General features: G+C 44.1%; 3 protein-coding genes across 3 annotated transcripts; 1 reads left to right on the plus strand and 2 right to left on the minus strand.

Moving 5' to 3' along the window:
- Positions 1–2,011: 2,011 nt before the first annotated feature.
- prph2a (peripherin 2a (retinal degeneration, slow)) lies at positions 2,012–9,328 on the minus strand. The gene is made up of 3 exons (XM_062526721.1): positions 8,748–9,328; positions 6,099–6,345; positions 2,012–3,622 (listed from the first exon to the last, which is right to left on the minus strand). Exons 1-3 carry the CDS (start codon positions 9,326–9,328, stop codon positions 3,413–3,415), a joined length of 1,038 nt encoding a protein of 345 aa, XP_062382705.1. The 3' UTR covers positions 2,012–3,412.
- Positions 9,329–11,954: 2,626 nt separating this feature from the next.
- tbcc (tubulin folding cofactor C) lies at positions 11,955–13,267 on the minus strand. The gene has a single exon (XM_062526722.1). It carries the CDS (start codon positions 13,215–13,217, stop codon positions 12,177–12,179), a length of 1,041 nt encoding a protein of 346 aa, XP_062382706.1. The 5' UTR covers positions 13,218–13,267; the 3' UTR covers positions 11,955–12,176.
- Positions 13,268–14,240: 973 nt separating this feature from the next.
- On the plus strand, positions 14,241–27,581 carry bicral (BICRA like chromatin remodeling complex associated protein). Its single transcript, XM_062527002.1, has 12 exons — positions 14,241–14,334; positions 17,100–17,145; positions 17,429–17,477; positions 17,806–17,871; positions 18,077–19,546; positions 19,740–19,797; positions 19,936–19,979; positions 20,462–20,511; positions 21,662–21,807; positions 22,327–22,421; positions 26,519–26,621; positions 26,935–27,581. The coding sequence occupies exons 2-12, from the start codon at positions 17,105–17,107 to the stop codon at positions 27,579–27,581; spliced, it is 2,769 nt and encodes a 922-aa protein (XP_062382986.1). The 5' UTR covers positions 14,241–14,334; positions 17,100–17,104.
- The last annotated feature ends 378 nt before the right edge of the window (positions 27,582–27,959 follow it).

Below are 27,959 nucleotides of genomic sequence, written 5' to 3' on the forward strand. Positions count from 1 at the left end.
GAACTGAGTTTGCGGTTTGGGGCATTTGTTTATTGAACATCTTAGGCATATGTCCATGAAACATTATAACTCCAATTAAAATGCAGAATTGCTAAATGTCTTTTTATTTTTATATTTTTTACCCGAATAGTTCTTTGGGGCTTACTATATTTGGTCTCTGTAAATACGGTCCGTTAACTCTCACTTGACCAAAGGACCTTTCCGTGCGAGTTGCCTGGACATCCCAGTTAAGACAGGAAGAAATCCCACTTTGCTCCAACCCTGACCCTTCCCCCGACATACACTCGTTTACCTGGGCCAACGCTAAAATGGCCGTCTACACAGAAAAACAGTGTTATGTTCGGCCTAAAACATCTGAGTCTGTCTTTATCTCTCCTGTCTTTAGCAGAACTGGGACAAGCGACGCAAACAACAGACATCCCAACATACTTCCCCACAGATCGCCACCTTCGCAGGAAGTCTGTCGGACTGGTCTTCACGGGGTGGCGGCGGTCCAGGGAACATCAGCTGATCACCTGCCTGCGAGCAACCTGAGCCGTGAGCTGCTAAAGCCGCTTAGCGACCTTATCAGATGAGCCGCTGTTGATGTGCTTTGGCCAAACAAAAATACCCAAAGAAAGTCGGCCTCCTTTCTTCTCTCTCTCTCTCTACACCTCTCTCTCTCTCTCTCTCCGTCTTTGTCCATAGACTCTGTGTCTAAGTGGCACTCGAAGTACTGACATGTTATCAGCACGTTCTTGCTAGTACTTTCAGGAATGTCACACAAACACTTGAGGAAGTGACCTCTGCATGACCCCTAGGTGGTCAGGAATGGCAGCGACGCTCAGCTCTCAGCGCAGGCTTGGCGTGCCGCCGTATATTGTATACGTCCCGGTACGCCAAACTGTCCAAACGTGTCAAAAGTCACCGGCCACATTCAGAAAGATCACTGTGGCAACGGTGTCAAAGTTCAAACCATTTGAACTTTGGGTGTTGCAGTACAAAGCCTGATATAAACGCAATGCTACACTGAGGTGGGAATGGAGGCATGGAGGCCCATTCAGGGGAGCACTGGATGATTTTGAAGCTAGTCGTGTGTATGTACCACTAAACGTCAGACGACTACCAAAACTATGCATGAATATGTGTGTGTGTGTGTGTGTGTATGTATGAGAGAGTGTGTAAATGTGTGTAAATGTGTGTGTGTGTGTGTGCGTGTTTGGGGACTTTTGTGTAGGCCTATCCACCAGTCTGACCTCAGCTGCATGATGTCCACCCTTAGTGTCACACTTCACATTAGCTGCCCCGCGCAATGGCAACATCCATGAGCCAAGCAGGACGTGGACGCTGTAAGTCCATAATGAGCTGATCACATGGGATCAGTGGGCCCCCATGCTGAGAGTCCAAGCTCTCTCACTGTGATCTTCCTTCCTTTACAACAGCAAAGACAGCATACTGTACGTCACACACACACGCACACGCACGCACGCACGCACGCACGCACGCACGCACGCACGCACACACACACACACACACACACACACACACACACACACACACACACACACACAGTCAAAGCTATGGTATTTGGTACTATTTTCATGTTTATTTAGATAAAACATCCTACACGGCACAAACACGTCCTTCATATTAAAAACAATAAATATATAATATGCATATTTTTTGTACAGTGAAATTACAACGTCTTTTTTTTTGTTTGTTAAAAAAGTACAATATGTCCAAATTCTACACTATTTACATTTTTTGGTGGACAGATGTTACTGGCTTCTTAGGAATGGACAGCGTGTGTGTGATGACGTGACACGAGGGGACTCTCTTGTGCTGCTTGCCATAACCAGTTCAATGACCTTTGAACCTTGAACTCTAGGGGTCTGACGTGCAGAGGTCGGGGGGTGGTTTTAGCTGCCAACCATCAAAATGTCCTCCTCCGCTGTGCCGTGCGTGTCCCGGTGTTCCGTCCCTGTGTCCGACAGCCCCGCCCTCTGCGCCTTGACCCAGCATCGGAGCAGTTTGAACAACAAACGACGATAAACGACAACAAACGACCAAAAAACAGCCCAAAAAGAGAGAACAAAAACACTTTCTGTTTCTGTTGCTCAGCTGCTGTCTTCGGAAGTATTGCTTTGTCATTTTGGTGAGTTGAGTTGACTTAAATCAAACAAATCACAAGATGCCCGTGTTCTTGGCGTTCCCTTTAGAGCAGTGTGGGGGAAATGCAAAGCTTTCAGAGGTGTGTAAAAAAAAAAAACTTTTTTTCTAACAGAACCCAACGCCCATCTCTAACAACCCAATCCAAGATGGCGGATAAATACAAGTGTTCCCTTAAACTTCTCCATCGCAAAGGGAGAAAAACAGAGAGAGAATCGGCCATCCCCATGACGAAAAAAAAAGACCCTACACATCTGCATTCTGCCTCATCTGCATAACAGTAAACATTCACACCTCCTAATGCATCGAAAAAGGTTCAGTTATCAGTCAGCTATACGCCCAGATCGGTAAGAGATTTTGCACACGTAATAAAAGAGTTATTACAGATTATTCACCAAATGTGCCAAATTTCACAAAGGAATGATACTTGAAACCCCCCCCACCACACATGGTTGAGAATGTTGGTTGAGTCTTCATGTTTTTCCCCAAATGATTAGCAGACCTTACTGTGAAAACATAGCTGACATGTGAATTCATTATAGCGAGAGAGAGAAAAAAAAGGTATGAGGTCTGAATTGTATTGAAAGCTGCGTATTGCCAGTCTGATGTGATTGATCATTGGGCTCCGACTCAGGATGTTAAACTCAAAGCAGCGTATGGTTTCAGGGTCAAATATCAAGTCAAAGGTCAAGCAAATAAAAAAAGGTTAATGTTTTAACACGAGAAATAAAAATACTGTACATTTACAGCATGAAAGAAAAAAAAAAAAATACAAGCAAAAATACAAATGCAAAGTGATTCTTTGAATTTGCCATGCTTAGTTAAGTCTCTAGAAAATGAATCTGTCGTGGATCGTGTAGTATAATTTGATTAAGCATCTCTCTAAAAGGTATAAGCAGGGTTGGAAGTGTGTGTGTGTGTAATTGGGATCATCTGGGTTTTGTGTGTCTGGGATCATGAAATGACACATTTACGTAGAAACTCCAGGAGAAGTGCTGAGATGTAATGGCTGAGATTTTCTTCTACTATATACATCATAATTTACATAAACCTATGGGCAAATATTCTATTTTTGTACATGATTTGTCTTCCCTACCCTGACATCCCTTAGTATGGTGTTGGCCTTAGTACGTGGCTTTTGCAGTGTGTCAGTGTGATGCAGTATGTTTGGAGGGTGCGTGCTTGCATCAGAGAGGCAATAAATATCTCACATTCCCCCCCTTGACAAGGGGAGTGGTCTCAGTTCGAGGTGGGTGGGGCTAGCTCAGCTCACCGTAGCGACGGCCTGATCCCCCTCCCCTTCTTCCACCTGTCCACCCTTGCTCATGGCCTTCATCTTGGCCATGATGTCAGTGAAGGTCTCCTTTACCGTCTTCTCCAGGATCCAGCCCTCACTCTCGCTCTCCGGGTCCTCGGGGTTGACCAGAGTGGACATGGCTGTGTTGACGTACTGCAGGCCCACCATTACTACCACCTGCAGGTCGGGAGGAGGAACAACATGCAGTTGGTCATTTTTACCCATTTGTTGTCCGATAACTTTTCTGACCAAGACAAAACCATATCAACTACAGTGATCATTTTCATACATGTGTAGTTTGATAACTTTTCTAACCAAGACAAAGCCATATAAACTACACACGCTTACAGTCTGATAACTTCTCTAACCAAGAAAAAGTCATGTAAACTACAGGCTTCATGAACAATAAGGCATGAACAATGTTGCAATGCAAGTAAGAAGTTACTAGAAGTAACAGTACACAGTATGTGACAGTAACTATGTAAGAATAAAAAACATCTCTATTCTGAAAAGTCACAAGTTCTGGAAAGTGATTTTTACTTGGTGTAGAAGTTTTCAAGTGATCTGATGTTGCACAGGTTTGATATCATGAATACTTAAAAACAGGTCAATATTTGTTTTGTTTTTTTCATTGAGAAATATGTTTAGTTCTGTATTGATTAAAAGTCTAGAAACGTTTTTTATTATTGAATTAAAAAATAAATCAAATCCTATACCAAAGATAACGGGTTGACACTGTGAAGTATAAAAAGTTAATTGTTTATAATTTATTTAAAATATTTAGAAATTATTGAGACATTTAAAATATATCCCCATACAAAACAAAGGCAATTGATCCAATCACGATTTATGAGATATTTCCCCACATATTCACAACAAGGTTACAAAAGAAGAGGATGTACAGTAGTATTGCGGAAGGCTAGCTTCTACAACTCACCTATCGCTGTTTCTCCTCCTCTCTCCAGATTACACATCACCCCCCCCCCCCCCCCCCCCCCCCACACACACACACACACACCTACTCTACAGGATCTCCCTGGCTCCTCAACGGCACTGGTGGATCTTACCTGTGTAAGCTGGACTATTTCAGGTTCAAGGTCCCTTCTGTTTCTATTGCACATGATCACCTGTGCAGATTCTGTTTGCTGTTTTCACAATGGTTTATGGACTTCATGGACTAAGGCCATATAGGGGCATTTTCCAGATAGCGGTTTTAGTTAAATGTAAGCTTTAGCTCAGCACATTAGCTGAATTTGATCAAGATGGGCTAAAATGCTGATCTATGTTGAGAGGCAGACGATTATTCACTTATATATCAGGAATGGAGATTTATCTTCATCGACGCTAAAACCTTAGTATACTTTTTTCACTTGGCGAGCCCAGTGCTCCCTTAGAAAGGAGATGTCAATTCTCAAAGGAACTCAGCTGGTAAAATAACAGATAAAAAAAAACTAAACCTGGCAGAAGGGATCCCAATACTACCTCAGTGCATTATGAGAGAAGTGAAGACTAAACGAATGCATGGATATAAAAGCCAATCATTTAATTTAATTTATGTAGCCTATGTTTGTATGTTTGTATGTATGTTGATGTTGTGCTTGTATAGCTGCTGAAACACTGTAATTTCCTCATGGGGATTTATAAAGTATACCTATCTATCTATCTATCTACCTATCTATCTAATAAATCCTAAATCATGAGACAGCAAATTCTGATTGGCTCTGTTTGTGCTTCCCCCCTCAGGAGTGCTGTGTCTGCTGCGGCCGTTGGCACTCGGCGCCAGGCGGGTCTTAGCGGATTGAATTAGCCTTAAGTCCCGTGCGGCTACGCCTGCCACACATGCCACCCTGGGGACAAACACACGACGGATGGCGGGCAGGAGCAAAGTCACAACATCTGACTTGACCTGTAGGCACCCAGCAGTCGACTATTAGCTCCAACCTGTCTCAGTCTGTGCCAAGGCATAAGAACAGCCACTACATCCTGGATAGATCTACAGTTTACAAGCACATGCTGATTGTTGTGCTATAGTCAGATGTGTGGCTGAGAGCAACAACTTGTATAGCAGAATAAGTGGTATAAATAATTGGGAAAATGTTGTAGCAATATCTGACATTTTCAATTCAACAGTTAAGTATAGAAGATTGTAATTTTAAAAATCTCTACTGTTCACAAGGAACAAATGTTGTTGTGTCTTTTTTTCCACAAGTTTAATCTTACAGACTATATCCACTTCATGATACATACAACCTCCTTACTCCTTCCCTGAACGCCCTTCATGAACCTAATCCATTGTCTTCCCTCTTCCAAAGTAAGAATTACAATTGGAATTTCCCCATGGGTATCAATAAAGTATCTATCTATCTATCTAGAATTTCATTATGCAATATGCATATGAAATGCATAGATCTATCTATCTATCCGTCTGTCTGTGTGTCTATCTTTTTTCTACTCCCTTTTTTCCTGCTCCACCTTCTTCTCTCCACCTGAACCCCCGTATCTCACCTCTAGTATGGTGACCAGGAGCACCAGTATCCCGATGGTGTTGAGCATGCCGCCATAGAACCCCCATATCTCACCTCTAGTATGGTGACCAGGAGCACCAGTATCCCGATGGTGTTGAGCATGCCGCCATAGAACCCCCATATCTCACCTCTAGTATGGTGACCAGGAGCACCAGTATCCCGATGGTGTTGAGCATGCCGCCGTAGTAGGACACCAGAGCCTCGCGGCAGCCGCGCTTCCAGATGTTCAGCTCCTCGGTGTAGTGGTCGTAGCTGTAGTGGGCGGTGTTGTTGGTCAGCTGGAGCTGGATGCAGGGGCGGGGGGAGCTGGGGTTGCAACAGCTGAAGGGCACGGCGTCCATCAGGTAACGTCCGTCAACGTTGCTGCCGATTCGACTGGACGAGGGCAAAGACAGCAGAGAGGAGCACGTCAGGGTCTTATTTACATGCATATACATCTGTAGGTACATAGCTGCTGTAACAAAGACATTGCCTGGGTTTCCCAGAATTGTTAAGAAGCTCTTAAGTGCTAAGAACTTCTTAGGAGCGTTGTAAGAATGTTCTAAGAATGCTTCTAGGATGTTCTTAGCACTTAAGAGCTTCTTAACAATTCTGGGAAACCCGGCCATTTTCTGTACAGGATTGATAAAGTATCAATCAATCAATCAATCAATCAATCAATCAATCAATATAACTCAAGATGTATGTATGCACAGCAACCTCTAAATAATTTCTATTTCTAATCTAATCTATTTCACCGACAAATAAAACTGGAAAATGACAATACCATTTCTGATTCCCACTTGCCTACAAAATCAAAACATATATCTAGTTCTACAGATCTACCCAAACAACTTAGAACACTGAGCTATGGCTTCATGAGAAACCAAAGGGGATTATGGGTAGTCATGAAGACTTCTGATTGGCTTCAGCAGCAGCGTGGGCAAAGTGCACTGTAAGCACCTGAGGTAAACAAAGATGTTTTGTTCCGTCTGGAAGCCCTAAGCAGAGTTTACCGACTGTCAGTGAAACTCATTTGATTATCAGTTCCCTAGAGGTCTAAACAACCAGGCCAGATTGGTGTAAAGCTTCTTTGCACTCGATGCCTACCTATGGGGTCCTCAATCACAGGCTGAGCCAACAACGAGGTCCGTCTTAAATAATGGAATGGATTTCTCACCAAACCACACAGATTATACGGTTTTGATGTTTAAGTAATCCAGGCAAGCTATGGAATGATATGAAGTCTCTTTGAAACACACAATGTGTAGATTGTATTTGATTCTATTTGGTGTGTCTGAAATCACAGCTGTCAACAGAGAGACATTTGCCGGAGTGTGCAAAGGAACTTATGCATCATTGTATCTGAGCTAACACAACACTGACGACCAGTTGACCAATAGAATGAGAGATCTTGGTGTCAATGGGCATCACCGCAATGACTCATGTTTATGCAGCCTACATCTTAGTATCATAGGGTAATCAAGGATTACCTTTTGTGGCTTATCTTTTTAGCACCCAGAGAGAAAGCATGATTGACGCTAGCAGGGCAACTCTAAATCGGGTTTAAGTATTCACCCCCTGGAGATGAGTGGTGAGACGAATGCTCACGGCCTTATGACTTTTCCTGTTTTGTTATTGAGCTCAGCGTCTAACGCTGGTGGTTTCTGGAGGCGTTTTGTCAACACATGGCACTTGCAGTTGTCATATATCAAGAGATAAAGAATAGCTGAACTTGCCATTTCGCAACTTCGGTCTGAATCAACCCATTCTCACTTTGTTGTTCACAGATGGTTTTCATTGTAAAACCTCGTAGTGAAACTCACATACAGTATGTCACCCATTACAGTGAAGAATGATTAAAATAAAATACATTGATTTTACACAAATTTTCCGATTGTCACAACAAACAAATTTCTGCATACAGTAATGACCAAACCATTTCAAACGGCCAATTTGCCTCCCTCCAGACCACATCTTCACAAATGATCCTTTGGACGTAGGAAAGGACCCCTTAGGAATAGATGGTTGGCTGATCTTCATAACACAGAAGTACTAATAAGTCGACCCATCATCACCATGACTCGATGGGCCGCGACAGCCACTCTCGGGTCTATTCCCAGCCAATCGCCCGGGTCTTGGCATGATTGGAAGGGACAGTAAGCCTTGAAGGACGAGGAAATGTGATCCAAGAAGATTATCCGCTAAGTCCAAACTGGCTCGCGAGCTTGATACCACTTACACTGCACGTTGACCCCCCCACCACCACCACCCCCGAAATCAGCCGCTACCCCTCAGTTTAGTCAGCAAAGGGAGCACTTACACTGTAGATTGCTGTGTTCACCATAGTGTACGCCATATCCACTTCATAGGTTCTCACTACAGAAAATGTAACTCAAAGGTCACAGTGCAACCCAACCTCCCTATATCCCCCACCTCTACACTCATTTTTATTCAAAATGATCCACTGACTGCAAGAGATCGAAGCAAAGACATGAAAACATCATGCTTCAACATTGGAATGATGTTCTTATAATGCAGAGATCTTCATCAAGGTAAAAACTCAAATATCAGCCAGTGACTACCAATACGCATCACAAAGTGAGGATGATACGTAGAACATCACAGCAGAGCTCCAACAACAGTTCTGCAACATCCTTCCTTACTGATGCCATCCTTCTGTGCACTTCAGCTTCCACATTTTCGCCAACACATGAATGGTGGAAGCGAGAAAAAAAACAAGGAAAACATTCAACAGAGATCCGAATCACAAACAAAACAAGATGGTGGCCACTCACTCTTTCACCTCCTTGGCGCTGAAGTCAAGGTAACGGTTGCTAACCCACTGGATCTCGAACCAGTCCTTGTAGTTGTTGTTTCCGCAGCACTTGAACTCCATCTGCATCTGGTCCAGAGTCCTCTTCATGTAGCACCGTCCAGGTGTGTCGGTGTCCTTGTAGAACTTCATGCCGTTCTTCAGCCCCTCGGCCAGCGTGAACGCCAGGGGGATCCGCATCATGAAGCAGAACAGGGAGGTCAGAACCAGGAGAACGTTGAACACCACACAAGAGACGAGGAAAGGTTTCATGATGGACTTCCACTTGGCGAACTTGGTGGAGTCCAGCGAGTCGTAGCAGATCTTCCCGCCAAAAGCGTTGATGCCGCAGGCGATCAGCCCGACAAAAATGAGAAGGTTCGGCACAAAGTGGCTTTCGTTGTTGTCCATCAGCTCGCTGTTCTTCCGAAGCTCGATCTTGAAGAACAGGCCCATGGCGAAAACCAGTGCACCAGCTGTTACCGCAAACCAGTACAAGAGCCATAGCATCTGGGCCAATTTCACCCGCTTTGCCAGGTCAAACTTCACCTTAAACAGTGCCATTGTGGCTGTTGTTTATGTTAAGTAAAAAAGAAAAAAGGAAAAAAAAATCAAAATTAACTATTTTTTTGTAAATATTGCACTCCTCAACAGTGAGCACTGGAGGTTGAGTTTTGCTTCAGTTCTAAGGTGCAAAACAAGCAAGCAGTGCCTCTGCTCCTCTGAAGGTCAGAACAAGCACAGCCTCAACCCACTGTGCAGGTGTGCCAGTTCAACAGGCGATTCTTGATCCATCCCAGGGAAGAGCAAGCCCGTTGGTTATCTTGAGTACCTCCTTAGTGCACCCATACTACAGAAAAATCCACAAATGTGAACACCAGCCTGAAAAGAGGAGCAACAAGATTGAAAATGTATGTTTACAAAAAAAAACTCCACTACAATTAGATGAAATTAATTCAGTATTAAGGCCAGCAACCGGACAGGTGCTGTCATCAATCACGACGCACCTTTTCCTGCATAGGGAGGACGGCGGCGGTAGATCCAAATGATTAAACTCCAGGTTGCAGTATACGTCATCCTAAACCCATGCTAATCAGTGTTATCCCATTTGGGTGAAATCCCTTGGCCAGCTGATGAGCCTTTTGAACTAAGCCCTTGGCATGACGTCTGATTGGCCCCTCGAGTCACATGACTCAGCTCACGTCTCTTAAGGAAAAGTGCAAGGACCCAATGGACCCAGTCCTCGGTGCTTAATGTGAGATCAGTACTTCCGCTCCAAAGGCGGGGATCCCCAGGCACACCTATAGGGCAGAGGTCCACAGCGGCAAAAGTCAACAAACGCAGCGCAAAGTCAACTCACCAAGAGGCAAATCCTGCCAAGGTGATTTGAAGTTAAAGCTATATGCTTGCTGTATAGGAAATAACTGACCACAAACATGCATGCTGGGATGACCTAAGCATGATAGCACAGTGACCCATATACCAGAGACCTTTAGATTATGCTTGGTAACAGGTGACATTTCTACAGTGTTAAATGTCAGCCTCCACACAAGTGTTTAGTTAACAGGTAATAATCTGACAGCTAATGAGTCAGCACTGCACCTCGTGCAGTCGTGCTGGAGGTGGTTGTGAACACTGTAGGATGCCTGTCCTGTGTTGTAAATGTGTCCCTCAAGACTCTGTCTATCCCCCATGACTTGCCATCCTTGGCAATACATAAAAAAAAAAAAATAGATAGATAGATCGATAGATAAGATAGATAGATAGATAGATAGAGATACTTTATTGATCCAAAAAGAGGAAATTCAAGGTCCCAGTAGCTCAAGACACCACACACACACAACACATACTACAATGTAAACAGGATGATATAATAACAAACCCACATGACTAAAAAGAATCCACGCCGAGGATGTACAGTAAAAGCACGAGGCGCTTGCAGTGACGGGGCAGGGACTGACCCTGTGATTCAGTATGAGGTGTGTGTCACGGAGGTAGTCCAACAATGCAACCGTGCAGGGTTAAAGTCTAGCGACTAGCAATAAGTATGAACAATAAAATAAAATCAGCTATGTCTTACACAGGATGAAAAGGATGTGTGTGTCATCGGAATAGGGATAGTCCTACAGATGTGTTCAGGTGAACGGTCAGTGCAGGTTAAATCTGATCTAAGTCACTCTAACTGTAATGTGTACATGCCCTGATGAAGACCAAGTGTGGTCGAAACAATTTGCCGTTTTTTCCTATGGATTAGCCAGTAACAAATTAAGGCTTTTTAATACCTTCCTCCGTCACCATTCCTAGAATGCCTGGATTGCTTTTCCTTATCTGATCCCGATCCCATTGTCCAAGAGCGCCCGATATGTGGATAGAACCTACGGTTTACAACCAAGAGCTTCCAGCCCCTTTCACTTTCCCTTGAATTTCCCTTGGGCATCAATACAGTATCTATCTATCTATCTCTGAAGTAACTAGTCTGCACTGAATATACTGTATTGTTTGTATTCATGTGGTATTGTTGGTATACTGTTGGTATTCATGACATTCTGACTCTGATTAGAATGGCACATTCAGGAAACTTGTCATGCATATCACATTATCCCCGACCAGTCCGACAAATGTGGGTGGGGGAAGTGGTTGAGCACTGCTCTGAAGTCCCCCAGGCCTGAGCAAGGCACCTAACCCCTCACTGCTCCGAGAGCGCCGCTGTAGCAAGGCAGCTCACTACTCCGGGTTAGTGTGTGCTTCAACTCATAGTGTGTTCACTGTGTGCTGCGTGTGTTCACTAATTCACAGATGGGATAAATACAAATAATGCACATTTCTTGTATACGCAAGTTCTTGGCCATAGAAACCTGATTTACTGAAAGGACATATCCTTGTTACAGTGTACCTACACATATAATTGACAATAAACTAAAGTAGAATGTTATAATGTAGTAGTATAACGTAGTCCACATCACACAATATTGTAATTGTTACCAAAAACCTTTACCCCCTACTACTAAAAAATGTAATGTGTATTTTATGTAGTATCTCATAATCTTTTACCTGCTTAAGACATAGCTGATTTTTTTGCTGACATTCAAAAGGACGTTTTGGTTTTGAGCTTCCAAAATTGTACTTGATTCATGTGCTGAAGTGTCTTCTTTAGAAATGTGGATCCTGTGTAAATGAGAAAAGAGGCTGCTAGCTTAACAGATGGGTTTATTTTGATCATGTTTTGATTATTTGGACGCACATTCTGCCTGGAGCAGAAATTAGCATTTGAATACTATGACAATTAAAGTGCATGTTTTTTTTCTTTTTTATTTCACTATAAGGCTGTATTGTTGAGGACACAGGGCGTGCAAGTGCATGAATGCTCCTATATTCATCTTTGTTTACAAGCAAATAGGCTACTGACAAACATTTACTCAGCAGAAGGAATTAACTCATCCCAGCTGGTTTTCCGATCACATTCAGGAATGACAGTCCAATTTGGGGATTGGGTACCAGCTGCGAGCCAGTTGAAATCATCGACCTGATCCCAGTTATTTCTATTCGGGTCCAGTCCAGACAGGGCAAAATCAGCATCCAAGTTAGAGTATGTCCAATTGAAGGGAGCGAAACTGACTCCTTGACAGTCCTCAATGATGGCACGACTCGTGACGTGAAGGTAGATCCGAGTGTCCTTAGTGTTGTGGGTTCTCAGCTGCTGGCAAGGGAAGACGAGGGTGCTGCCCGTGCACTGATCCACGAACACCGAGCTCGACACCGGCCCGCACAAGATCTCACAGTCACGAACATGTTTAATATGCAGAGTGCTCGGTGAGCCGAGCAGTCTCACCTTGCAGTTCGTCAGGTGGGATAGCAGCACGTCCCGCTGCTGGATTTCGTCCGCGCTCTTTATCACAACTTGAGAATCGAGGTGGGAGAAACCGCACTGTGCTTGATTCACAGTGACTTTTTCGACTGTATCGATTTTGCTGGTTGACTTGGGTAACTCCGCAATAGAGGATGATGGAGTTTTACTCTTTACGTTACGAGATTTAAAGGCAAACTTCTTTTTTGGCAAAACGTCCTCTCTTTTGTCTGTTATGGAGCTCTGGAGTGCTTGTAAGGTTGCTTGGGCCTGTCTGAGTTCGTAAGGTGTTAGAAACATCAGGCTGTCGTTCAGGAATTTTTGCAGTTGTTGCATTTTGACCGTTGCCTCTTCCAAAACCTGCGTAGCATTTTCTCGGTTTGTCTCGGTGCAGTTGGATAGCAACTCTTCGATGGATGCCTTCTCAGACTGAAACGTGGTGGAGAAAAAATCACTCTTTTCCTCAGTCACTGCCTGGCTTTCCTTGACGTCTTTACGTCGTTCTGCCTCCTCCAACCTTGCCTGATCTCTCTTCAATAGGCGTTCAGGAATCTTGATAGTTTCACCTGTTTTTTGAGCATCATTTTCATGACATGTACCGGTCTCCATAGCAAGAGATATCGTTCGGCTGCTGATATGCTACAACAGGAAGTGTGTACATGAATAATAAGAGCGCTTGAATAAAACAATTTCTTATTCGTCAGTGGGACGCGCCGTTTGAGTATACTGTGTTTTAATTGGTGGATTGCATACATAACATCCGGTTGCCGCTGCTGTTAAAGAAACTCGTACAGCACCACACCCCTGTCATAGATTGAAAATTGAATGGCCATTTGTGTTGATGATTTGCGACACAGATATTGTGCAATGCAATGTGCGTGTGTAGCCTATGTGTGAGGTAACTGTGTCTGTCTGATTTCCCCCATAAAGGCTGTAAGAGCAAAGTCCAATGTCTGAGTAGCCTACAAAGTGTAACTGCAATCATGTTTTCTTCAATGCATTACATCTACATTGTACTAAAGCTACAAAATGAACTGTATTATGTATTAAATAAAGTAAACGAACATTTGTTTTGTGTATTGTATTTGTGCAGTTGTCTGCATTTGGAGATTGGTAAACAAGCATATTTTGTGTGTGTGTGTGTGTGTGTGTGTGTGTGTGTGTGTGTGTGTGTGTGTGTGTGTGTGTGTGTGTAGGCTATTCAAGCAAACTATGAAACATAGTGTTGAAGTGTTTTCACATTTGACAACTGAATAGCCTACATAAGGCATTCAGCAATTCTATATGACATGTAATTTATGTAACTTATGTCAAGGACTTTCACTTTATGAACACAAGATTCCTTGTTTCCCTTGAGATGTCAGAAAATCCCTGTAGGTAACTAGGTGTGGTCGAGTTTGTTCAGTACCCCGCCCCCTATGGTTGGGTGGTTGTTTTGTTTACAGTTGGATAAGTTAATTAAGTTATGGAGATAGGAAACCACTTTAATTTATTTTATTAAGTATCTACCGACCATATTTAAGAAGTCCTATGTATGCCATGCAGTGATGGAACTCGTATTCTGAGGAGAGCTACCGTGTGGTCCTTAGACAATTCTGTTATGTGTGGATACTTGTAGTTTCCCAAGAGCTGCAGATGCTGCCTTCTGCTGGAGCGACACTGCCCTAACGGCCCGTGCAGAGATGGCGAGGAAACCCCGTTGACAAGGCACTGCTTTTTCATGACGGTGAGTTTCCCTTTGAGTGTATTATAATTTTGTGATAAAAATTTCAAGGAAAAAACACACACAACCTCCTTCCTCCCCTTCCTTCGGGGAGGGAAGAGAGCGAGCGTGGAGAGAAAAATCTATCTGAGACAGAACAAGGACAGTGAGAAAAATATATGAGTGGGAGAGGGAGAAGAAGGAGGAGGAGGAGGAGGAGGGGGAGCAAATTAAAAGTTGCCAAATGGAGATATTGGGTTTCAAGAGGAGTGAGACAGGAGTATGGGTTTGCCTCTTTTTCAGTCGTCTTTATGTTATGCAAATGGGAATAAATATTTATGGTTCCACACGGTTTAGTTCGCAAGGTCCGTCGGCGAATTCAACCCGTTTTGAAATAGGTGGGGAAACGACACCGTTGCTAGCTCGTCGAGAAGGCCACTGTTCACGGAGGAACGCTAGCTTAACCCCGTTAGCCAGCTAAGCTGCTTTTCCTAAGCGTCAGGTTCTTTTCGTTAACGACAACGTCGGAATTCATCTGTTCCGCGACTCTAGAGAAATGTGACGTTTTCCATCCCGCCAGATGAGCTAAACAGAAGACAAATGGTAGCTTCTGAAACCCCACGTCCACCTCTCTAGAAAAAGAGACCGCGTCAGCGACAATCTATACGAGGCTGCTAGCTAACGTTACACACTGTACTCGCATGCGATAATCATTGTCTGTCGATTTGGTCTATTTTTGGATGTAAAATCGCAAGCTGTATTTCCATGAAGGGGAAAGCAGCATATTTGATGCTTGCCCTGTTCTTCAAACTATTGAGAACGAGTTGACTATAACGGAAGCGTTTGTAATGTCGAAACAAACTGAATCCTCTTCTCACGAACCGCATTTTAAATTAGTTTTTGAGGGTTGCTACGTCTACTTTTCCGCCCCCTCTGATCATCAGCTTAAGAGGGGAAGGAAAGGAAAATTTGTATCCACCTCCCTTTTTATTTGTGTAACACCGTACCATCTTAACAGATAAGTTAACGTTTGCACGCGGAAAAAAACACTGTTAAAATGGCTAGCTTACAGCTAGTTAGCCAGTCATGAATATGTTGTAACGTTAACCTACTCTGGGCCAATTCGTGTTGCTGACCTTGATATATATTTTAAACAAAGATTGCCTAATTTTAATAACCATTAATTGTGCCACCTGGACTCGAAGTCTACTTCTATAAAAACCGAACGTGAAAGAGACATTTGTCTGCATTGCAGTGCATCGAACCAAAAGAAAACATGGTGTTAGCCAACGGAGTGCAAACATGTTCTGTTTCTGATACTTGTTTTGCTGAATAAAGAGATGCTACAATGGTGTTTGGTTTTATTGCAACCAAGAAAGTGAAATGTGATTTATTTACAGTAAGATCGTAGCTGGGTTTCACCATATACAATATAAGATAGGGTTTCACGGACGTTATTGCCTGCCAAACAAAGCATTTTCGCTGGCTAGCGTCAGAAACATAAAATACTCGGCTAATCAGATTTAGCCACATTATTGCACATCTTTACTATGCCCCCTATCCTAGTTAGGCTACCAGATGTCAAGTATGGGTTATATTAAACAAATATGTATTTGTTGTTTTCAATAACAAATAAATAGCTTTCGGGGATAAGTCTGCATTCTCAATGTGAACATAATTTAAGCTGATAGCCATACATCAACTTTACCTACCAACATCCAAACACAATATTTGCCTCACCACGGTACATCCATAAGATTTTACTTAAATGTAGCGTTGGATTTATCCAGCCTAATTTGGAAATGGAGTATTTTTTAACCGTCTAACGTCAAATGCCCCTTTTCTTTGTCAGCTATGTTCAGTCAAAGTGAGTGGCGCAGTGTCGAAACAACAGCCGCCATTTTGACACCGCAAGCTTGCATTCAGGGAAGGGACAGAGACTAGACGTGTCTGTCCAGTTTGCACCAAAGCAATGAAGTTCGAGTTACCAGTTTTACTGTCCGAATGTAGGATCCCTTGACAAAGTAACATTTTACAGTTACCATCATACATTGATACAAGTGGGTTTATTTGAAAGTGCAACTTGTCCCCCTCAGCAACCTGCTTGAACTAATGAGAATTTGCATCAAGTGCAACACTTAATTCATACGTTTCTGAATCACCTATCCTTCTTTGTTCTCACAACCACACAACAACAAATCCAGTTTTTCCTGTTCCGTGACTGATCATCGGGTGTCCTATTTCTCTGTGGCTCAGAGACTGCACAATTCTATCTACTGGTTTAATGGGCTTACCCCAGCTGTCTGTGTCAAATCCATTTGTCACTTCATGGGAGTATCTGGATATCTGAGATTTTTTTTCAAACACACAACTACAGCTCAGTCTAATAGCACCAAACAAAAATATACAGTCTATACATTCATGTTCAGAGTGTTTTTTGACCCCTACTCAAAGCACAGAATGGCCACCTGAATAAATTCTGCTGAACAAAAACTGAAAATTCAGTGGTATTATTGTTAGCCTATTAGTGCAGGACTGGAGTCCAAGGGTCATAAAGGAAACTGTCAAATAGCTATTTCTCATATTAACACTAATGTGGATTTAAGTCTTCTGTCAGAGCATATCGTCGCTTGAAAGACGGTAGCCTACACTTTTCAACCTTTGTTTCGTTAGTGAGAAGTAGAAGCCCTGTGGAAAACCAGACAATGAATAATAATCTGTAGTGACGTGAACTTTGATGGTGGATGTATTTCTGCTATGTGCTGATGGCTGTGAAATTCCCTTCACAGGTGTCATGGACGATGAAGATGATCGGCGGCTTCTGGATATCATAGGGTAGGCCTAGGTCTATCTGTTCCTCTGGAGCTGTTGATACAAGTCTATGTCATTTAAATGTGAATGAAATGTATCCATAAGACAATTGAGTGAAAGTCTGAAGATACTAGAATTAAGAAAAGTGTTATTTTGTCCTTGTTAAGACCCATGTAACCATAAAGCTACAAAATATAAAAGATAATCTCAGTATGTCTTCAGGATTTTGCTTTCTCCTGAAATGAGTCAGATATGAGTTGTACATGGAAAGTTGTGCAGGCTACATATGTGTGGTTTTCTTTGACAGAGACGTGCAGGCTTTGAATGACTATCTTCATGGCTCCACTAACAAATCGGTAAGTGTTACACTCTAAGAGGCACACACAATAAGTAGGCCTTTTACTCTTAACTGTGTGGTTTTCAAACTGTGGGGCGTGTTCCCCCATAAACAAGAGAGATTTGAGATTAGGCCGAAAAAGCTAAAGCTAAGTCGGCGTGAAAAGCTTTGGAACCATGCTCTAAACACAGGCAGAAACTGTTGTGTCTGATGATAGATAATAAAACACTGATAAGTCAGTCAAAATGTTCGATGGCGGGACCTGGTTATTTCACAAATGTAGTTTATTTAGTTAGTAAAATGGCTTAGTAAATTAAGATTTCTATGGATTGTTGATTGTTCTCCAGATTGAGGAGGAAGATGTGACAAATGCGGCGTATGGCAACTCTAGCTCCTTTTTTACCGGAAACTCAGTAAGTACAGGTGCCTTTGCTTTTACTCACAAAATTCCAAAATGGCTGAATAATCCCAGAATTCCAAAATGGCTACAAAAACATTTTATACTAACATATTATTCTACAGGAATGATTGATCTTATTCTGCAGTTCTTCTTATTATTATTGTTATTAAAGTTTCTATTCTTCTTCTATCCTTTTATTCTTATCTCTGCACGTCTAGGGTGGATCCAGTGCTGGTCTCAAGGACAACACAAATCATCTGGGGGAGTTCGGCGATGCCAGCGAGGCGGGCTTGCAGCTCTCCAACAGCCTGCAGTTCATCGAGGATGAGCTGGGCGCGGAAGCGTCGCCCGGCGGGGTCGACCTCGGCGGCGAGGACCAACCCTTCGACATCCTCCAGAAGTCCCTATTGGAGGCGGACATCACCGAGCAGACGTTGGCACAGGAGGCTCTCCTGGACTCTCAGCCGGCACTCGCACCCACCGCCGCCACCGCGGGCGTCACTGCTGCCGCCGCTGCCACCTTCCCCCCGCAGCTGGTCTCGGGGGGATTCGGTGGCGTGGCGGGGGCAGGGGTAGTTGCCCCACTGCCCCTCGGCGGGGCTCAACCTCAGGCTTTCATCCAGCAAGTCCCCCAGATGCCAATGCCAAACGGCCCCACGGGCCACATCCAAGTGCTGGGGTCCTTCAACGGCAGCACGCCCTCCATGATGGCCATCAACAGCCTGGAGCGCCCGCAGATACTTCTGAGGCCTACTGCGAACGCAGTGACAGGCACCAGCAGCCAGGGGGAAGTGTTCGCCCCGACGGCCACCGGCCAGGTCTCGATGCCCTTCAAGGGCTCCATACCTGTCCAGAACATTATCATCCAGAGGGGGCATGGTCCTCAGACACTGGTAAGACCCATTCAGCCCAAACCCTTGCAGCAGGGAGGTCAGACTGTGTATAACATTAGCAACCTGGGCCTCCAGCCCAGCGCCACTGCCCCGGTCAACCCCGCAAGCGGGGTGTATACGGCCAGCGGTTCCCCACAGGCGCCTCAGCAGATGAAGGTGCAAGCCAGCAACATTGTGGTTCACTCAGCCCTCGGTCAGCAAGGTCAGCAGCAGCAGCAGCAGCAGCAGCAGCAGCATCAGGCGGGTGTGTCCGCAGGGCAGTTCCTGTTGCCGAACTCCCTCTCGCTCGCGCCCGGGTCGTCTGTGCAGAGCTTCCAGGCGGTGAACGGACAGGTGTTGCAAACCCACGCGCAGCAGGTGGACCCGACCGCCACGATCACCACCACGTACTCCATCTTGCCCACGCAGACCGGGGCGGTCCAGCTTATCGCCGGGCAGAACTTCGCCGGTGGGCAGCTGATCGTGAATCAGGGGGTGGTGACAGCAGCAGCAGCAGGGGGCACAGTGACCCAGGTCCCCCAAAGGTCGGGTGGCATCGGTGGTGGCGTCGCTCCCAAAGTCTGGACCGGGGTCACGGCCGGCTCGACCTCCAGTCCCGCACCCGTCCAGGTCACCCCGGCTCAGGCGCGGCTGACGCTCGTCAGCTCGTCGGGGCAGGGCCTTCAGACGCGGCAGCAGGTGACGGTGGGCGCGGCACAGCGCCTCCTGGTGCCCGTGGCGCAGAACGCGACGGGGACCGCGCATGCCGGCGTGCAGGAGCTGCAGTTTGAGATGCAGGCTGTGCCTCTGAGCCAGGTGAGGCCGTCTCTTGTGTATACGGAGGAGACAAAAAAAACATTGGCGCACAATTCTTCAGAAAACCATGTTCATATCCAATTCTGTAGGCTAAAACCACATTTTATTGAATTCACTCAACCAGTTTTGTCACACGTTTAATTTTCCCAGTGCTTTTTTTCATAGTGTCTCTTTATGATTGTTTTCCTTCCAGGATCCCTCCACCGCTCAGAAAGCGCAGCCTCAGTTGGTCAGTTTGCTAGGTACCAAAGGTAGGTGTACCCACTCGTGCGCAATAAGTACTTTCATGCATCGTAGCGTCACAGAGAGTGGCTTGTTTGTGTGCGGTGGTTCCCCTTGTCGTTCTCTGTACACATTCTCTTGCAATTCTCTTCCCGCTGCGAAAACAGGGCCCTCCATCAAGCAGGAGACTCCCTGCCTGGGCACCACACAGGTGAGAGATCAGGAATGAAATTACATTAGCTGTTGGTTTCCATCCAGCCATTGTGTGATAGAGATTTTGTCCTTTTCAAAAAGGAAATGCTTTCCTGTTCAGAAATCAGTGAAATTTATATGGCAGGGGTGAGAGAAACTCTTGATTGGCGTAAATTATTATTAGTTATTAATATTAGTAGGATTTGAAAAACATTTTTATTTTTCTGTTGCCCATATCATCTCCACGTTTTGAACCAATAGTGGCATGAAATATGGGGCTGGATTGGATAGATAGATAGATACTTTATTGATCCCCAAGGGGAAATTCAAGAAAGGCTGAGGGGGAATCGAACCGACGGGGAGATGCTCGATTCCCCGACGGGGAGATGGACACCCAGCTGTTTACTCTGTTAGCAGAAGCAAAGCTGTGTGGCCCCATGAGTCACATCACATTCACTGATACTCATCATTGGCGTTGTGCCCTTTTTTCTGCCTGTTCAGCTCAACCTGCAGAAGAGGCCAGCACCTCAACAGCTCACGAGAGGAGGAATGTGAGTCAGCAACATGTTCTGATTCTGAAGCATCATTGTGTTCCATTCAGAGGCGCGTTTCCCAAAACCATAGCTTAGTTGCTAACCTGTTAGGCTAGTTGGTTAGCGATGGGAAATTGCTTTGCAACCAACCAGTGATGGGCAAGCTACTTAGAAAATGTAGTGAGCTAAGCTACCAGCTACTCTGTATTAAATGAAGCTTAGCTACACAAAAGCTACCTAAAGACAAAATGTAGCAAGCTAAGTTACATAAATTTCACAAAAGTAGCTTACTACATCAGAAGCTACTTTGTAATTTACAAAACAATGAACATAAACCAATAAAGTGAACTTCTTCATGACATGTCAGTGATATGGCAATGACCCAGCCAACATAATTCAGCATACAAGATACAGTAACTTAATTATCTTGGTGTACACATGTGAGCTATAACATATGTTCATTTAAAAAACAATAACCAAAATCAATTTGAGAAAAACAGGCTCCATGTAGTGAAAGGAAGGTAGGGCCTATACTGAGTGAGTGTGCATATGTGGTCCAAATTAGATTAGCCCATTTCTTACGTTTGCAGGATAAACTTAAGCTCTGAACTCTATATTCTAAGTACTTCATTGTTGGGTGGGTTTTCGCCTCTATAAGCTTCACCTCCCAGTTTCATTCCACTTGGCTGAAATGTTGATGCTAAGTTTAAAAGTACAATTAGGCCTACCCATTCAGTTTATTTTTACCACAAGCAATATTAAACTTGTGAGCTCCACAAATGCTCTGGAAAATGTAGCTTCTGTAAAAGCTACAGCACTACATGGTCAAAAAAAACAGCTAAGCTACTGAAAAGCTATCTGCTTCAGAAAATAGCTACACTACCACCAAGCTACTGAGAAATGTAGCTAAGCTAGTAGCTTCGCTACAAGTAGTGAAGCTACTGCCCATCACTGCAACCAACAAAGGTGCTAACAATGGTTTTGGGAAACACGGCCCAGACAGATTGATAAAATGACAGCGTCATCAATGTATTACACAATGCCTGCTCGGCGCCTAGGAAGAGAGAATGATGCTATTTGCAGCATTCAAAGCATATTGTAACCTCATGCAGTTACATGCATCCTTTGACGTATCATTTGACTCCTGTCCTGTCTTTGTCTGCCTCAGGATCCTGCAGCAACTAAGACAGGACCACTCTGGAGTCTTGGCGTCAGACCTGGCCCCCTTCTCCTCGCTAGACGACGTCTTGCACCGACTGCTGCCCTTCCACGTGTTCCAGGGAGCCCTGCCCAACGAGGAGGAATTCGCTAAAGGTGCGGACGGCGTTGTCAGCATGAGCAAATGTCAGCACCCTGATCTGAGCTGAGAGTAAAGTCGTCCGATGACTGTACTGCATGTCTTGGAAGCATAGAGCAAAATTATTTTTAACTCAGTCGAGCTGAAACGGACATTTGCTTTCAGCATCCTTTTATAGCTAGAGTAAACACACTACTTTTAATACTAGCTCCGCAAAGTGGTAAGGGTTTGCGCGTCATATTGGTTTAAGTGTCAGCTCTGTGCACAGCAGGTGCTAATGGCAAATTTGGCTGATCTTAACCGGAGATATAGGAGCTAAAAGGACAGACTTGGATTTAGACGGGGATGCACCTTTGTTTGTCAAGATGTGTATGTTTCACTTGAGTAGTGTTTATTGTTTGTTGTTTGTTTTTCACTTGAGAGTTGTTTATTGTTTGTTGTTGTTTTGTTTTTCACTTGAGAGTTGTTTATTGTTTGTTGTTGTTTTGTTTTTCACTTGAGAGTTGTTTATTGTTTGTTGTTTTGTCTCTCCACAGTGGATGAGGAGTTCGAGGCAGTGGCCACGCAGGTTCTGAAGAGAACTCAAGCCATGGTGAACAAATACCGGCGTCTTCTCATGGTGGAGGCTGAGGTGGGTCTAATGTACTGGCTGAGTGGTCGTACGATTTGTCTTTGCCTAAAGTTGCTGTTATGTTGTATCAGACAACGAGGGGAGGGGAAGGTGGAGGAGGTCATATGTGATATAGTGACTAATGACTTAGACAGGTCGGGCCAATTGCTCTGTCAGTTAGCATTGCGCTAGCTGTGCTACGATTTAAAACCGTGTTCCTTAAAACGGAGGTTTTGGAGTTTAACACGCAGCTGCGCACGAAGTTTAACGTGATTGCTGTGTCACAAACGAGACAGGATCAGCTGGTTCCTAGGTAAACTGGGGTTAAACTGCCTGGAAGCCGGAAGTACGCTGTTTCGAGTTTTACCCCAGCAGATGCAGTCGTAATTCAACAGTCTTAACGCATTTCAGGATTTTGACGGGATACTTTTTATGACTCTTGTGGCTAAATGCGCCACAAATGTGCCAAAACACTTTGGAAATGTAAAGTAGGCTACATTTTAATAAAACGCAAATAATGTTGAAATATCTCGATTAAATAGTCTAGGCTACTTTTGTGGAAATCTGAATCTGAAATCTTATCCAGTAGGCTTTGCTATTTATAACATTAAATCAGTCAGTCAATCAATTGTCACGAATTAATTACACGGAGGAGCAAAAATAAGCCTATTCATCGCCACACTTCAGCCCAACTATGGACAAATTGTGCGGGGCACTAAACCCACATTCCATGGCTCCGTGCGCATTCCAGCCTTTACGAATCGATGTGGGACTACGTATTTTGTCAGCCTAAACAGGCCTACACCAGGCAAAATGCATCTGTGCGGTGTAGGATAGATAGCCTACATAATGTCACAACTGTCTTTAATACATGTGAAATGCATGTTAGTGTGTCGGATAGGGGCAGACGTTTTCAAATCATATTACGTAAGGGATAATCAACGACGCGCCGTGCGTTTATAGGAAAATAATGCACGTTCGAAGTGGTAGGCCTAATAAGGACTTTACACTTCGATAAGTGCATTATTTTCCTATACGCACAGGGCGCGGAGTTGATTATCCCGCTTATACCACTGCTACTATCATTTTCGTTTATATTGCCGCTGTCTTAGATACAACGTTGCTGTTTTTACCGTTACATTCACATTGTCGAATTAATATTCAAGTGTAGTAAGACCAAAAGAAGGGAACTACTTCATAGCCGTGCGGTAGGCCTATATTCTAATAACATTCTTTTTAAATTGCCGTTTCTGATGTTCACCTAGCCTACAGCTCTACTCTCAAATGATTTGCGACAACAACGCATTTGCAATGTTGCCGCGAGATGGCCCGGCTTTATGCATAATAACTCGTCGCTGCAGCTCAAATTGAAGAAGGGGCTTATTGTGGAGACTAACCATTTCGGTTAACTGCATGGTCAAATGAGAATGTAGGCTACCTTTTATGTTTCATATAAGTAGGCCTGCCGATAATTAAAAAAATAAACCCTCAATCTAGGTTACACAATAAGGTTTCACAGCGCACAGGGGGGTAACCGGAGGGATGTGTGTGTTCAAATTCGATTAAATTGGGTTAAATGCAGAGAAACGAATTTCTCTCACGGGATCAACAATTATCTATTCTATTCTATTCTATTCTATTCTATTCAGTCATTGAATGAATGAAAGCGCCTCCCACAAACAGCGTGTGGAAATCCCTTTCAACGACATGAAACTTAATAGTGAACCTTTAAATATAATAATATTTCAGTGCCCATCAGTCTCTACATTTAGCAACATCACCAAACAGTCCAAAAGTAAACTAAACCGAAAACTACTGCTTTTAATAGCCTACCGGTGCCGCTAACAAAACGCATGTCTCTCTGGTCTCGTCTCACAATAAAACGCACGTAACAACAGTTCCTGCCTGGAAGTCTGCCTCAAATAAATGCTTTGCGCAGCCTAAGTAGCCTAAATAAAGACTATAATCGAGGGTTGATAGTACGATCTACCGTGCATTAGGCTATTTTACGAATAGGCCTACTCGTTCTTTGTACATTTTTAGTTAGGCATTTGCCAACTTAAGCAACTGCTATCTTGTAGCCTTTATTGTAGCCTACTGTGTAATAAGTCCAAACTAGCCAACAGCGTGTGTATGTGTCGGTTTATGGAGCGTACGCTGTCACCCATCTAGCTATCCTGCAAACTATGGTTTAGTCTAAAGTAAAACCATGTCCTTTCCGAGATTAGACTAACACTCACTTCATGCGCCCTCTAGTGGGTGATTTGAATTTCCTTGAAGACACAGCAATTGAGATCAAGGTAAAACGCAGCAGCAAGTTAAACCACAGGTGCATATGACACAGCAATGGAGCTTAAGTCGTCACGTGATTTCTTGCGTCACCACCGAGTTTAAAACCGTGTTAAACTCCAAACTAGCGACAGAGCAATTGCCCCATTGTGTTTTATTCTTCCACAATATTGTCTTTTAGGATTGACCGTGTCAGACTATGCGACCATTAAACCAGAAATGCTTGCCGTGTCTTGGTCGAGAGATTGGCCACAATACAAGCTCATGTAGCCCATCGTGCAGTTAAGTGTCGTCATAGTGTCAGTGTCAACACGGGAGTCGTTGGAAATTCCCCCAAAATTCTGACATGCTAGACTTTCCGTTGGGGCGTGTTGCAGACAATAAATTGTTGTGGAATGTGTTACAGTACAAGACTCATTCCTTCTTTTGAGTCATTCTCAACATTTCGGCTATGACAGTGTCGTGGCAAAAATCAGGCTGAAGTTGTATAATCTGAGCAAGCCATATCATACTTAAGTGAGAAGAGTAGTAGTACTCTTCTAAAAGAGTGAGTTGTATACCCTCTTAAAAGAAGAGTCCAACACCTTTGTTTCTATACCAGTGTTTCCCACACATAAACAAATTTGTGGCGGTGCGCCACAGATTCAGCACCGGCCGCCACATATTGCGTTTCGTTATTTGTTATTTATTTATTTATTGTGCGCTATTGAAACGCTATTGAAAAACGCGCAGCATTCGTTAAGCTGAATTTCCTTTCCTTGCGCTTCCTCTCTGTCACTCACGCGTCTTTCTCTCATACACACACACATGCACACACAGCCCATCCCCTCCGCGCACACCGCGTCTATCTTCATGAAAACCAACAAGATCATCCCTGGAAGCGTGGTCGGTGGTCGCACTGATGAACCTGACGCTGCTCGGGTAGAAGCATAAAGTTCTCCCGCAACTTTTGTAGACTATGCGTGCAACTAAATTACCAAACAGTAGAAGTAAACTCATTCTCCTTGGCCGGCTCTCGTGCGCGATCAATGGACACCCGCCATCGACATGCATATTTAATCCAAATAAAACATTCACAATCGTGAACGCATTGACGCACAGAACTAGCTAAATTACTGTCAAATTCGGTTAGCATCATTAGTAGGCTATGCTGCAGGTATTTGATTAAAACTATTGCATTCAAGTTGACTGACCATCTCAATACCAATATTTTCAACTCCAAGACTTAATGGGTCTGTCCCAAGGAGAAAAAAGTATTAGCTTACCTTGAAACTTAAACACATGTGGGGAAACTGAACAGTCCAATCAGTAGAGTATGATAAGCTTAGCCTGCTACTTTGTTTACAATATTTTGAGGCTTCAACCAGACAGCTGAATTTAAGAAGTGGAGTTGTAATATGAATAGTAGGCTATGATAATCTGCATAAAGTTTGCTGTTATGAATACCAGAAATGTCAGTATATTATATAGAATGTAAATAATTACATAATGTGTGTGCTTCAAATAAAGACAAGCTTTACATCTTGTTAAAAACATAATTTACATTATATGAAAAGAGAGCGATAAAAAAGCGATGCAATGAAAATATGGGTGCACACCCCCCCCCCCCCCCCCCCCCCCGTCAGACATGGGGCGACCACCACACATTGCCTTCCAATCTGTGGGAAACACTGTATACACTCCCTGTTGGGTTGGTATTAAACTATTTAGGCAGTGTTTTGGCTTTTGTTTTCGTTTTTGAATCATGCAGTTCCATTCTTGGCTAGATCAGTAATTTATATTTTACTCCAGTGTTTTTTTTTTAATGTATTAATTTATTTATTTTTCAGCGATCAAGTCCCTCTTCTGAGATGGTGATGATTGACAGAACGTTTAATCAAGAGGAGCGAAGCAACCTGACGCAGGACAAACGCATGGTCCTGGTCGACCCAGGTGAGGAGTCAGCAGCTCTAGGTTGTGTTGTGTCATGGTTTCGTGTATAATGCTGCTCAGTTTCATTTTGACTCAGTATTAGAAGACGCATAAGTGCAGACACTATAGCCCTGGGAACTGTTTTCCCTTTCTTTCTGAGAACGAATCGTTTTTTTTCTTGACATGACTTCATGTTGTACATTAACCGTTTTTCCTGATAGAGCTTGTTACTGGACATTGCTTTTTCTCTGATTGTACACTGTTGTACTACACTCATATCCATGCGTTATTTGTGTGTGTTTGCTTGTGTGTTTGCTTGTGGCGCCTCTCCCAGACGGATTCTTGGACGACTTCTGCTGCATGCCCAAGCTGCCAGTCCCAAGCACCGGTCCCCAGGTGGAGTCAGCAGCTTTCCTCGCCGGGTCGCCCGCCTCTTTGGGGTCGCCCGCCTCTTTGGGGTCCCCCACCGGCTACACGGGGAGACACCGGGGCGGGGGAAGAGGAGGAGGGGGAGGAGGGGGAGGAGGGGAGGGTATGGGGCATCCCGCCACAGCAGATTCGGGTTACAGGACAGAGTATCAGCCGGGTTTTGAGGACCCAGGCGGAGGGCCAGAGCAGGGCGGCGGTCACATGACCGCACAGAACATTCTAGAAATGAAGAAGAACCAGAGGTGCGGCAAAAACAATGTGATCATCAGCAGTGGCTACCACCAACACCCGTACCAACACCAACACCAACACCCGCACCCGCACCAAAACCCACACCAACAACAACAACAACACCACCAACACCCACTTCCTCACTACCAGCTAAGCCACTCCCCCTCCCCAAGCTCCGCCCATCCCAGCTCCGCCCAGCTACAGGTGTCTGGACAGGGGCGGAGTCACGGACAAGCCTTGGCCCCTGAGCATGGCCACCAGCCATTGGTCGAGACGGACTCTGTGCTGGAGGCTGCAGTGAATAGTATATTAGAATGTTAGGTGGTGCCATATGTTTCTTTTTTTTGTGTGTGTTTGTTTTTGTTTATTTGTTTTGGTTTTGATTTGTTTGTTTGTTCTCATATTTATCAGTTCTGTTCTTTGGCAAAATTGACTTGAAGATGCCTTGGGGTTGAAAATCTGTCCCACGGAATGCTGCCATTCATGAACACCAACACAAACAGCCACATAGTTACACGAGTAAATGTGTGTGTGTGTGTGTGTGTTTGTCACTTTGTCATATAAGTGTGCCGTATGAAATATCAGTCGTTATCGAGCCAGTAGGTGATTGTGAATGAAGAGGTACATGGTCTCTCTCCCCTCATGGTATCAATGATCGTCAAATCCACTTTGGTTTCCAAACAGTCTTCAAAATGGCTC

The sequence above is a fragment of the Sardina pilchardus genome, chromosome 22 (assembly GCF_963854185.1).
Source record: "Sardina pilchardus chromosome 22, fSarPil1.1, whole genome shotgun sequence".
In the NCBI taxonomy this organism is placed as follows: domain Eukaryota; kingdom Metazoa; phylum Chordata; class Actinopteri; order Clupeiformes; family Clupeidae; genus Sardina; species Sardina pilchardus.